At 38.3% G+C, this 13,360-nt stretch overlaps 2 protein-coding genes across 2 annotated transcripts; both read right to left on the bottom strand.

Annotated features, from left to right (window-relative positions):
- Positions 1 to 1,263: 1,263 nt before the first annotated feature.
- Positions 1,264 to 3,439, bottom strand: LOC140832411 (large ribosomal subunit protein eL19y-like). Its single transcript, XM_073196422.1, has 5 exons — positions 3,238 to 3,439; positions 2,443 to 2,565; positions 1,902 to 2,215; positions 1,598 to 1,668; positions 1,264 to 1,514 (listed from the first exon to the last, which is right to left on the bottom strand). The coding sequence occupies exons 1-5, from the start codon at positions 3,347 to 3,349 to the stop codon at positions 1,490 to 1,492; spliced, it is 645 nt and encodes a 214-aa protein (XP_073052523.1). The 5' UTR covers positions 3,350 to 3,439; the 3' UTR covers positions 1,264 to 1,489.
- A 773-nt stretch (positions 3,440 to 4,212) lies between these two features.
- LOC140832404 (subtilisin-like protease SBT1.5) lies at positions 4,213 to 6,764 on the bottom strand. The gene has a single exon (XM_073196411.1). It carries the CDS (start codon positions 6,704 to 6,706, stop codon positions 4,319 to 4,321), a length of 2,388 nt encoding a protein of 795 aa, XP_073052512.1. The 5' UTR covers positions 6,707 to 6,764; the 3' UTR covers positions 4,213 to 4,318.
- Between the last annotated feature and the right edge of the window lie 6,596 nt (positions 6,765 to 13,360).

Raw genomic sequence — 13,360 nt, 5'->3', positions numbered from 1 at the left:
GGATGAGTCACTCTAAAGCTTGTTCAACCCCACTCGCTATTGGGAAAAATTTGTCTAAAGTGGAAGGAGAAGTCATGAGAAATCCAACTCCTTATAGACAAATTATAGGAGCACTATAGTATCTCGCACATTCCCGACCAGATATAGCTTACTCTGTGAACAAGCTTAGTCAACTCGACAACCAACAACGGTTCACTGGCAAGCCATGGAACGAGTTCTGTGCAGCTTGAGTGGAACTGTTTCAACAGGGGTACATATCAAATACAGTGACAGACTACATCTGAGTGGGTTCTCTGATGCAGATTAGGCCAGCTGCCCAGATGATCGTCGTTCAGTTGCAGGCTACTGTGTATGCTTTGGTGATACTTTGGTTTCCTAGTCTTCTAAGAAGCAACATGTTGTAGCCAGGTCGAGTACTGAATCAGGATATAGGTCTCTAGCCAATATTGCAGCAGAAATCTGTTGGATCATTTCTCTTCTGAAAGAATTTTCATTTTCTTTGCCATCAAGACAGATTGTGTGCGTAGATAACTTAAGTGCAGCTGCTCTAGCTTCCAATCATGTGCACCATGCTCGAATGAAGCATGTTGAGATCGATGTTCACTTCGTTAGAGACATGGTTTTAAGGAAAGAACTTGAAATTCGGTATGTACCTTCACATGATCATATCGCGATTGCCTAACAAAGGCGTTAACGAATTCTCGTTTTCAGTTCTTACGTGACAAACTTGGTGTGGTAGAAACACCCCTTCGTTTGAAGGGGAGAGTTGAAACAAATACAGTCATGTGACTGTTTAGTTAAGTTTAAGCATTCCAAGATTAGTTACAAATTTGTAGCCGATATTTTTGCCAGAATAAGTCAGTCCGTGTTACCTTAGTCGTTCCTATCTTGTAGCACTTAATCAGCCATGTAACTCCTTAATTTTCTGATAAGTAGTTGTATCATCGCTATTTAATTGAATAAAATATTAGTGCAAGCTGTACAGCTGTATTACAAATATCCTCTGTTCTTATTATCCTTTTTCTGTTTAACATAGTTGCCATAACATCTTAAATTTTAATAATAATAATAAAGTGTCCAAACTCCGAAGCATGGAAACAGACTTGCTACAAATTGCAAGTGCTCAAACCTTGATGCAGGAAATTAGCATAATATCTCGACAAACAACAGGTTTCCATTTCTGCGTGTCATCAATTCCTCACCCCTCACGTGTATTCAAGTCCACAATGGAACAGAGTATTGTATTGTGTTAACGGATCAATAAAAGACAGGAATATAATTTTTTGCTCGAGGATGCAATGTTCCAACCACAAGTTTTTGAGACATACAAGATAAAACTCATGAAAAAACTAAAGGGTGAGGGGAGGGGGAATTTCAACGTCCAGTTCACTAAATAACATCATCTCATAACGATTAAAACAAGCAGAGGTTCAAAAACAAAACTGGAGGTTAATGAGAGCCACTAATCTCTGAAATCGTACATCTAAGATCACTTCTTTGCCTTCTTAGTGCCCCTGCATTGCAAACATTTTGAAGTCACATCTTCCAAAATAGTGAATAATAAATATTGCAGACATAGAAGCTATCAGTCACTTACTGGGTTGCTTGAGAAGTGGGAGCTGGTGCAGGAGTGGCTGCTGCAGATTTTGATACCTTTTCTCCGGGTCCCTGCAGTCGTAAACATGGAATAATGGTCTTAAAATCCACAGAGCACAACAGTCAACTGAAAAAAAACTAATAACAGTGAATGTAGTAAAAACAACCGATGTTTAGCTATAGCATACATATCGCGACCCGAAGGCATAAAGAGAAGCATACAATTCAGGCTAGACACTGAAATCTTTTCATTATTTACAACCCTTGGAGGGGGGTTTATGTTGACACCAATATCAAAGCAATACCTGGGCAAGTCGTTCCTCTCTCCTAGCAAATTTTCTTTCCCTGCTAGCCTTGTTCTTGGCTCTCTTGGCCTCAAACTGATCAGACAATGTCTTCTCCCTAGCCTTTTCAGCCTTAGACTTGTGAATGCTCTCCATCAAGACTCGTTTGTTTTTGAAAACATTACCCTTAACCTTCATGTACATGTCATGGTACATATGTTTGTCAATCTTCTTAGACTCCCTATACTTCCGAAGCAAACGTCTTAGCACCCTCATTCTCCTCATCCAAAGCACTTTTGTGGGCAAACGAGCCTCCCTGGTACCCTTGCGCTTACCTGAAATAATTGAAGATTGATAGTTAACACAAGGTTCAAAATCTACTAGTTCCACCAACCACAAGGACAATTACAACTACATAAACCAATCAAACCACCTGTCATTATCTCTGGTCACAGAACTACAACCGATAGCCAACATAAGAAAAGATAAAGGAAAGTTCAAGTATCAATTACCAAGCAAACTACCATAAGATTATACATCCCGATAAATCAAAAAAGAATACCATATCCAGAGTGTCGTCCCTTTCTCTTGGCCTCTTTCATTCTGCGAGCACGAGATCGCGAGTGAATCTTGGTGGGCTTCCTGATAATGAAACCATCCTTAACCAACTTTCTAATGTTTTGTCCTACAACCAAGAAGAGAGAACACTGATCATGCAACTTTAATCATACCATATTTTTAAGCATACCAGCTTACAGAAGATACATACTTTATCGCTCTAATTGATGCTAGCAATTCAACAAGACAGCTAGGATATAATATAAATATATATATAATTTCCATAAATTTTACCTGGCCACTCTCCTATTATATCTTCAGCACGATTGTATAAATATCGTACAAGTACAATAAATATTGCTAACCTTTCATAAATAAGTATGAGTGACATACTCCTACCCATCCTCAACAACTACCATCTCTGAAGCAATCAAAATAACGTTGGCTGTACAAATCAAACTCTAGCTCTCCTAACACAACTAATTCATCAAAGATTCATTTCCCATCTGCCGAGCTCAAATAACATGGCCCTATAAGTTCACTTAAATTTATTTTAAAATCATGTCCTTTATGGGAATAAATATCAAAATCTGAGCTCTTACAATTAAAATCCAATCTCAATTTCATAATTCTTCATCATACAAAACCAGAAAAAGACCACAGACAGAAATTAAAAAACATGGTGACCGATAGAACAGACAAACGGATCTCAGATAAACGGAAACCAAAGCAACTCAATATAAACAAGGTCACACATATTAGTGAACGCGTGTACGGAAGATACAAGACCAGAACATACGAGAGTTGGCCATGGAGATTTCGTTGGCTTCATTGGGGTCAAGCCAAACCTTGCCTTTTCCGCACTTCATTACGCTGGCGGCCAGCCGCTTCTGTAGCTTCAGCGACACCATTTCTCCTCTCTATTTTTCTCCTATCTCCGGGGTGGGCAAGAAACAGAGACTGGAGACTGCTCAAGATACGCTTTTTGTAGGCAACTCGATTTTCCCCTAGGGTTTTGAGTTTTGGGCTTTTCTCCGCTTTATTAATTAAATTGGGCTCTCTCTTTCCATGAAGGATAACTTCAGTGGGCCTCCATTTTAGGTTGCAATATGTTATTTCCAGATTCAGAGCCCAACAGATCATCTTTATATAATTATGGGAAAATTGCAAATTTAGCTCAGCTCTTTACGATTTTAGTCATATATATTATTAAATTTCAGTTTTAGCTTATTCTTTTTGTTTTTGAATATTTGTTCATTTTTCAGTCATTTTTCTATGTGAAATTGATATGGTGAGTCGAAAGCTAATATGTCCAGTGTCACGTAAGCAATTCTACTAAAAATGGTTAATTCTACGAGAAATGGTTAAGATAGCAATTATTGTAAAGAAGATTTCATTTCATTTGAAAGTACGTGAAAATTTTGATTAGACGAAGAATCTCAAATTTGAATTAACTTGCAATTAAAATTTCTATTACTAACACTCAGTTAGTTAAAAGAATGAAATTCACTGATATTATGAAGATACTAGGTAGCATAGATCATTATGGGAGATTTTGGTTATAGTTTTCCATGCGATGGCCCGGAACGAGGGGGCACTTGTGATATTTCGGCTCTCTCTTTTTTTCTTGTCTCAAGTTTCAATTTATGTTTCGACATGATTTTTAATTTGTACTAGAAAAAATCACAGTGCGTGTGAACCAGGCTTGTTTAGGCTCTTAAATATAATTTACTATGTTGTAATAACATTGATATTATTACTGAAGCAAAACGTATTTATTTTAAAATAAAAGATTTGAAGTTCACTTGCTGAAATATTACACCCAAAACATAGTATGTTATATTTTCAACACATAGGACTACAAACTATGAGGGAAGGTATCAAAACCCGTCCCTCCATACCACAACCACCGGAGAAACAACCCGGTGCCGTCCGTCCGACCAAGATATATTCCCCATCTCCATCACGGAACCACCAGGTTTCACCCCGAGCTTCTCCGCCTTTATCCTCACCACGTAACTTCGCTTTTCGCCCTTTGTGTTAAACTCCAATTTTTCAGGATTTACTGTCATTGCCACACCTTTAGGACTCCTCACGCTCACTTCATATGTAGCAGTAGTATCACTGACATGAGTAGCAGTTCTTGTAATCGTAGCATCGAACTCCGACTTCTCAGATTCATCGAAGACGATAGAGATCGCGGGGTAATTCAAATCCCACGGATTTGATTTCATCTTACCGCAACTTACAGGCCTCCTGGCGGTACGCCTTATATCCTGTTGAGTAACATTTGATGCACATAGAAAATTTATGTAGTCGTTTGTGGTTATATCGTAAACCAGTCCAGGAGCGAAAGCTTTCTCAGGATTCACGTGCCCTGCTCCCATGTCCCACGCTGTGGACACGTTGTAGGATTTCTCATCGAGTAATGGCTTGCCCTCGTTGTCTTGCGTGTAAGCCGTTGTCATCAGAGCCGATCGGATCATGGCCGGTGACCAATCGGGGTGGGCCCCTTTAAGCAGAGCAGCGGCGCCAGAAACGTGAGGGCAAGACATGGATGTTCCTGAAGCAATGTTAAATGCGGTGCGCCGATGGTCGGAAGATAGCTCGCTTGGCGCCAAGCCGTCCGGCCAAGCAGCTAATATGTTTACACCTGGGGCTATGATATCAGGTTTCAGCACATATGGGGACTCGACGTTGGGACCTCTGGCGGAGAAGGACGCCACCACCGGTGCGGGTTTCGCCCCGAGCTCAGTGCCGTGGAATACGATTCTTGCTCTAGGGTTTGGATTAGAATTCATGTAGTGGCGAATGGTGTGACCAGCTGACTCAGTGATACCGAGGCCAGGAATCAAATGAGAGTCGGCGACGAGACCTTCACCGATCGGTGCAACGTTTGACACCACCACCGCTGCGCCGCCGGCTTTTTTGACGACCTCGCCTTTCTGGACACGTGGATTGCCTCCTCGATCGCACACCACGATTTTGCCACGTACTAAATTTTCATCGAGCGAGTCGAGCATGCATGTGGCAGCGGCGAAATTTTCCACCTGTCTACCACCGATCTTCATACTCGCTGAGGCGTTCCCGGCGTATATCAAGGGTATATACTTCTCGGGAAAAGGGTCGCCGCTATAGAGTGAAGCGCCTCTTAGCACTCGCCCATCTTCAAGCACAAGATCAGCTGGGAACTTTCTGTCAATTGTGCTGGCGCCGACGGTTGTCAGCCAAGGAGCAACATTTGTGACCGTCATTTTAGAGGGACCCTCGTTACCGGCGGATATGGAAACAAAAACTCCCCTTTCCATAGCACCAAAAGCCCCAATTGCGATCGGGTCCAGATTATATGGTATAGCTCCACCCCCTACGGAGATTGAAATGATATTGACGCCGTCCTCCACCGCCTTATCGAAGGCGGAGAGGATATCTGAATCCATGCAACCGCTTTTCCAGCAAATCTTGTATGATGCAATTCTTGCTTTCGGAGCAACACCCACGGCGACACCGCTAGCATAGCCGAAAAGAGAGGCGTTGGCCACCGCTCTACCGGCGGCGGTGGACGCTGTGTGGGTTCCATGACCGTCTGAGTCTCTAGCTGATCTAATTTCCTCAGAAGAATTAAAGAAGCCCCTTCTTGCTTCATATCCGGCAGTGAAGTATCGAGCGCCGATAATTTTCTTATTACAGTGAGCTGCGGTGAATTTATCTCCTTCAGTACACTGGCCTTTCCAATGCGAAGGAACCGGTCCCAGGCCTTCGTCATGGAAACTGTGTCGCTCAGGCCATATTCCAGTATCCATTATCCCGATAATCACGTTAGAGCCCGAGTCAGATTGAGACAACAAGCCAGAAGGGTTGACGGAGGATAAGCCAAGAAATTGAGAGGAACGAGTTGTGTGCAACTGACGAAGATTATCCGGTAACACTGCGAGTACTCCTGGGCGTTTCTTGAGTTCTTGGGCTTGCAGTGGAGTGAGCTGAGCTGAAAATCCATGGAAAACTGTTCTGTATACATGAAGAAAATCTCGGGATTTTTCAGTCTGAGTGGCAGATTCAGGCCTTTCAGAGTTCAAAGGATTTGATGTCACGCTTCTAAGAGTGGCTTTGTACCACTCTTCTACGTCAGAAAAGGCAGATGGTTTCATGTCATTTTGGACTCGAACGATGAAAGTGGACTGAGTATTCAAAAAATCCGTAACATCGTCACTTTTGGTGAATTGAAATGAGACGAAAATAGTTGCAAACATGAGAAACCAAACACGACCCATTTGGATTTTGGTGGGAAGGAAAATATTAATTGAAACGATCGAGCAACCCAGAACTAAATGGGATTCAAGTTTTATAGAGAAAATTTTGGAAAGGGACAAAAGAAAGTTGGGGAAATTGTTGAAGATTTGCATGACGATTGAGTTGAAGCCAGTCGTATATACACCATGGGAATGTGTGGAAATTGTGAATCTTCTTTTCTTGAAAGCCAGGAAATCGCCTTCTTTTGGGACAATCCTGACTATATTAAGATTTTCGTGAGAAAACCCTACATTGAGTTGGAATGGTGCTTTGTCTTTTATTGTCAGTAATTACACTTACTACCCATACTTTCTAAATATTTTCAGAAAACTCCCTCTTCTAAGTTGTATCATTCATTATATGGTTAATTTTATTTCAATTGACTGGATATCCTTTATTTGTTTTTGAATATAAGCCACTTTATTTTAATGAATATGAGTATTGTTTTGTTATATTAATTTTTTTATGGCCTCGCTAATTCCGTGTAATGTTAACTATATCAAAAATAGGTCTATTGTGAGACGGTCTCACAAATTTTTATCTGTGTGACGGATCGACCCTATCGATATTCACAATAAAAAGTATTTTTTCATTGATGACCCAAGTAAGAGATCTGTCTCACAAAATACGATCCGTGAGATCGTCTCACACAAGTTTTTGCCTCATATCAAATACTAGATTTCATTACAAAAAAAATGGGAAAATGATTTTTTATCTCTTAACTTGTGCAGTTTTTTGTTTAAGTTGTTAAAATTTATTATTGGATATTAACTTTTAATTTTTTGTTATTTTGGTACAATATTTACGTGATATCTGATATGTCAGTCACCATTTTCAATGTCAAGTCATAATAAAAAATGTCATTTCTTTTTTCTTTTTGCAGTGGCGCGTCATTATTTTTCTGTGTTTCTGGTGTCATGTCTACAAATAGACCAAATTATAGTAAAAAAAATTAAAAGTTAATATACCAAATCAAATTTTGAAAATTTAGTGGGAAAAAAAAATTCCCTTTGAATATTTGTATAAATATGAACAAAAAATGTTATTTTAGTAAATACTCACTAGGTTTAAGGACGACATTCACATATAAACACATTAATTAAAGATTAATTAAAAATTATTAAGGTATCTCTAACCCAAACTCTCCAACCCCTACAATGTATGATCGGATTCTTCAAGCTGAAATATTTTGAGTATCAAATCGGACATTGTTATAATCCAATCGGACTCTGCAAGATGTAGTATAATTGTTCTTCGCGCTAGACTTCACAAATCCAAAAGCAATCCTACATATCAGCTCATTATTAGAAGATCTCTTTGATCAATTATGCATAATAAACAAAGCTATCAGAAGATCGTAATGTCTTCATGATATAAGATAATAAATTGTTGTGTCTTCTCCCTGTTCATATAAACTTTTCACAACCATCAGCTTCTTATTTGGCTAGGTCTCAACAATCATTTAATATAGTATACGATGAATCAAGAAATGACATACATAAAGTTACTTTTGCATCAGAGCTAATAAAAGTCAAACATAGCAAGGATTTGAACGTTCGGATTGAGCGAAACTCTTAAAATGAGAGTTTCTTCATTCGTTTGAAGCTCCCGATTTTCACATAAGCTTATGTAAGGATTATTGGTTTAAAAATTTAATTCCCATCAATGGATTTCAATGCACCAAGAACACAACAATAGAGATTCAAGAATTAAAGTACTAAAAAAAGGACAACACAATTTTACGTGGTTCCACTACAAGAAAATATGTCTTCAACAACACTCAAAAGACAACCGTTGTGTTTTTACTTTTAACAACGGTAATAACAAAAACAGTTGTGGATTAGCGTGTTTTTTGGACAAACGATAACGGTTTTAGTGAACCGTTGTGGATCAGCATGTTTTTTTGAAGAAACAATAACAGTTTTAGTGAACCGTTGTTAAAATAGCGACGTTTTAAACAAAAACCATCGCTAATTTAAAATTGCAACGGTTTTATTAAACCCTTGGAATTTTTAAATTAGCGACGGTTTAAAAAAATCGTCGTTATTAGCGACGGTTTCAAAAACTGTCGCAAAATTTAAAATAGCAATGGTTTAAACAAAAAAAGTCGTCAATAACGACAGTATTTGCTTAACTGTCGCTAATAACGACAGTTTAATAAACAATCGTCGCTCATCGAGAATTAACTAAGTTCATAAAATTTTTTTACAATTACTTGTATGTAGTGCTTTTGTATTAATATAAGCTGGATTATCCTTTGTGGGTGCCTTCAACATATTAACCATTCTCTTTGCAATAACATTTTTCACAAAATGAAATTTCACATCAATTTGATTGGAACTTTCATGAAATACTTAGCGTTTTGTCAAGTGTTTCGTCCTTTGGTTATCACAATAAAGATTATGTGGGGACCCGGACGCTAATCAAGTTCTTAATCATGTTTGGGGACTAATTAATCAATTATAAAACAGGGTCTAAAATTTTTTTTTTTAAAAATACAAAGCGGAAACGTAATGTAATTTACTCAAATTACATATTAAGCATGAACATACATCTCAGTATAAAAGTACAAGTCCTGTACAACATACATTTATTCAACTAGGGTTTAACAACTAATATCAAGTGTCTAACCCTATCTCTAAACCAAGTCCGGAATCACCACGCTAAACTCGTCTTCTCTCATCCTCTTCTTGACCCTGATCCAGCCCCACCTGTTGTCATGCACACATACAAAACAAGACAACAGCCGGATAACTCCGGTGAGATATAAATATCCCAGTATAAACAATGTAAACATGCAGTCATATAAAAGCATATACGAAAGCATATAAGAAGTATTCATAACATGTCTCAAATCAGAAACATAAATTCATATCAAACATTCAATAATCATGAATGGCATAAACAATGTAAATCAACATGTCATATCAGACTCAACTCAACCGACGCGTCGTCTCAGACTCGACTCCACTGACGCGTCATCTTAGACTCGACTCAACTCTATCCTAGGGATCCCGATGTCTGGATATAGATATTATATCGAATCTCAGTCGATAGAAATGAATCAATCCCTAAACGGCATCGATATAATTCATATATCAGTGTCTGGGCGAATCAGCCGCAGAATTGACGACTCAGTCAATAACCCGACGAATCAGCCGGTAATTAGGCGAATCAGCCAATAACCAGACAACTCAGCCTGTAATTAAGCGAATCAGCTTATGTTTAGACGAATCAGTCAATCACCAGACGAATCAGCCGGTGACTAGACGAATCAGCCTATGACTCAACGACTCAGTAATCAATACATACAGTCAGTATCTAAGCAAATCAATCGATGACTAGCGAATCAGCAGTCATTACATGCAAATGTCAATGCAATAAATGAAAGTATGTGATTTAGGGAAACTCGAGTCAAACCTCACTCGAGTTGTGCAATCCCAACTCAACATTAATTTATACCTTTCTTTCTGATACTCTGGCTCTGTCGAAGTCTCGAACCCCAAGCCTGTCAATACTCATTCTGACAACAACAATATTGAGGAGTATAATATCAATACACCACTCGAATCAAATCTGTTCTGCTCAATATTTAACCTAATTCGATATCGATAGCGTAACGGTATAATATCAATATACCCAACAATACCATTTCAATCAGATATTAATTCTAATATCTCATACTCAATAACAACTCAATTCTGATATCAACTCGAGTCCAAAACTACTCCGAAAATCATAACAATTCCAGTGTTTAATCTCAGATAATATCTTCTGAAATTCATCACAATTATATAAACAGTCTGTTCTTAAATCTGACTTCGATTATACAATACCTACTGTAGCAGAAACACTATATCTGAATCCCATGCAATTCTAGCAACATCATATTTTCAAAACACTGCAAAACGTAATAAAACTTACGTCCTTGAGTAGCTCTAGTCGAGAGGAACTCAGAACTGAAGTCGGATTCGAATTCTGCTACACGGTTTCTTCGTAAATTCAGTTCCAACGCAAAGAGGAAAATGTCTCTCTCTAAGCTGTCGATTTCCCTTGGAAAACTGAGAGGAAGACACGATTTCCCTTCCTATATATACTACATGCATGTACAAAAACGTGGCATATTTTCCGCAGTGCACATCACACCGCGGGTGCGGTCCCTGCAGCACCGCGGGTGCGCTTCAGTCTCGGCAATTCTATCTAAAATGCACAATTCATGACCGCGGGTGCGGCTCTTCCAATACCGCGGGTGCGGTCTGGCACCGCGGGTGCGGTGTATGCAAGACCGCAGGTGCGGTCTTGCTTCGCCCAAAATTCCTACCCTACTGAACTTACACCGCGGGTGCGGTGTATACAAGGGCGCGGGTGCAGTCTTGCACGTTCTGAAAAATTATATTTTGCTCCGAGCAACATCCCATAATCTTATCTGATCAATTCTACAAGTCTTGGGATATTTCAGTAATCTTGTCTGATCAATTCTACGACAATTTTGGGGCATCACAGATTAACTCCTTATGGCATAGTTTGGTATGTGTGATGAGATAAGTAAATGATTAGTAATTAGACTGATTAAAAAATGAGATATGGATTAATTGTATGTTTGGTATGATTTTAAAATGATGGATTACTTTTGCAAATTTTATTGTAATGACCAAAATGCCCCAAGTGCTAATTAAATATATATTCTTAAAATAATTGGATAGATAATTAAATATTTATAATTATAATTTATATTTATTAAAATTAATTTAAATATATTGATTAGAAATAAATGTGTGAATATACATTTACTTTAATAATTAAAATGACAATGATATTTTGAATGGTAATGTTAAATAAAGTTTAGTAATAATTACAATATTATTATTTTTTAAAAATAATTATAAATATTCTTAAATTTAATTTATAGTTTATTTTATCATTAAATTGAATGCAATTAAGTCATTTGCAATGTATTTTATCATTAAATTAAAATTATCACACCTAAAAGAAGTGATATTTTATCCTTGAATAAAATTATTTATCACGGGCTCATGATATTATCATAGATTTTTTAAAAATGTACCAAACATGGGATAAGAAGGATTATTTATCAATCCCACACTTATCTCATGTACCAAACTATGTCTTATCGAAATCCCAATTCTGCAATCATTTTTGTAACCACATTGATTTCTTTATTGCCTCTGCCTCCATAGTGGAAAAGCCCACAAGTGTTTGAAATTTGACTTCCAACTCATAGTTTTACCAAACAAAGTAATTATATAACATGTTAGGGACTTTTTTGTGTCAAAAATTCCGGAAAAGTACATATCCTAGTAAATGATCAACCTTTGTTCCTTGCCTTTTAAACAGTAATCCCAATCTAACTAAACCTCTTATGTACCTTAGAGTCCATTTCGATGCTTCTCATTGACTCTGCATGGGTTTGACATGAATCAGCTGATGAGAGTCACAACATAAACCAAATCTGGCCTTATACACACAATGTCATATATTATACTCCCAACACCACTTAGAATAAGGTAAACTTACCATATTCTCCTAGTCTTCAACACTTTCTTGTGCTCGACTAACCGAGAGTCTAAAATGCTGTCCAACCGGAGTTGCTACAACTTTTGACTCATGCATATTAAACATTGGAAGAAAATTTTCAAGATAATTATTTTGTGAGAGAAATAATTTCATTTCGTTTATATTCCTGATTAGTTCTATTCCTATAATTATCTTAGTCGTCCACAAATCCTTAATTTCGAATTCATTAATCAAAAAATTGCTTGCGTGAAGACATTTACTAATGTCTCAGTATCGGTAGCCAGGACCTCCAGGGCAGCGCTATTAAATAGCCTGATGAAATCCCTTAGTGACTCCATCTCACTCTTCTTTATATTGAACAAACCCAGAGAGGTCTTCAAATATTTCGTACTCGTGGTGTATTGGTTCATAAATAAGGATCTGAATTCCCGAAAGTTTCTAATAGAGTGGGGGTGGAAATAGATCGAGCCACCTCTGGGCAAGACCCACCAAGGTGGCGAAGAAGACTCGGCATTTCACCCCATCCAAGTATCTATGAAACAAGGCAGCATTGTTGAACCTCTCCAAATGTTTTTCCGGATCTGTAATCTCATCGTAATCCTTAATGGTCGGCTGATGAAAATTGAGTGGAAGGTCTGGAGAGAGTGGACTATCCCTGTCCAATGGCGAAGGTCAACATTTTGTCTGCCCAACTTGCTGATTTCCTCTCACTGGGCTTCCAGATGCTCAGGCAAAGGATCTGATGGCAGTGGTGGTGGCGGAGCTTGATTTAAGCGGAGGGCCTCCTCCACAGACATATTGATCAACTAGGTAAGCTGATTCCTACTAAGATTCGCCACGCCTCTTCCTTGATTGCTATTAGGACATGTTCTTCTTCTTTTTCGTCCCCACATAACTACGTTTTTTGCTCAAGAGTTCTCACAGACGGCGTCAATTGATGTTGGTGATAATCATGATACCTGATGGGAGATCAGATTCGAGTCAGTGAGTGACTTTAAGGGAGATTGAATTTTGTTTTGGAATCTCGGGATAGACCATTGGATGATCTGGAAACACAAACAAAAACGTTAGAAGGGGTCGGAAGGTTTTCGGCGTAGCCC

Source organism: Primulina eburnea, chromosome 1 (assembly GCF_022965805.1).
Source record: "Primulina eburnea isolate SZY01 chromosome 1, ASM2296580v1, whole genome shotgun sequence".
In the NCBI taxonomy this organism is placed as follows: domain Eukaryota; kingdom Viridiplantae; phylum Streptophyta; class Magnoliopsida; order Lamiales; family Gesneriaceae; genus Primulina; species Primulina eburnea.
The sequence above is the reverse complement of the archived record's forward strand: the minus strand, read 5'-3'. Positions and strand labels throughout refer to the sequence as shown.

Coding starts and splice junctions, on each gene's coding strand:
- LOC140832404 (XM_073196411.1), bottom strand. CDS start 6,706: ATGGGTCGTGTTTGGTTTCTCATGTTTGCAACTATTTTCGTCTCATTT.
- LOC140832411 (XM_073196422.1), bottom strand. CDS start 3,349: ATGGTGTCGCTGAAGCTACAGAAGCGGCTGGCCGCCAGCGTAATGAAG. Junction 2,566..3,237: donor AATCTCCATGGCCAACTCTC/GTATGTTCTGGT, acceptor TCTTGGTTGTAG/GACAAAACATTAGAAAGTTG. Junction 1,669..1,901: donor GAGAGGAACGACTTGCCCAG/GTATTGCTTTGA, acceptor TTACGACTGCAG/GGACCCGGAGAAAAGGTATC.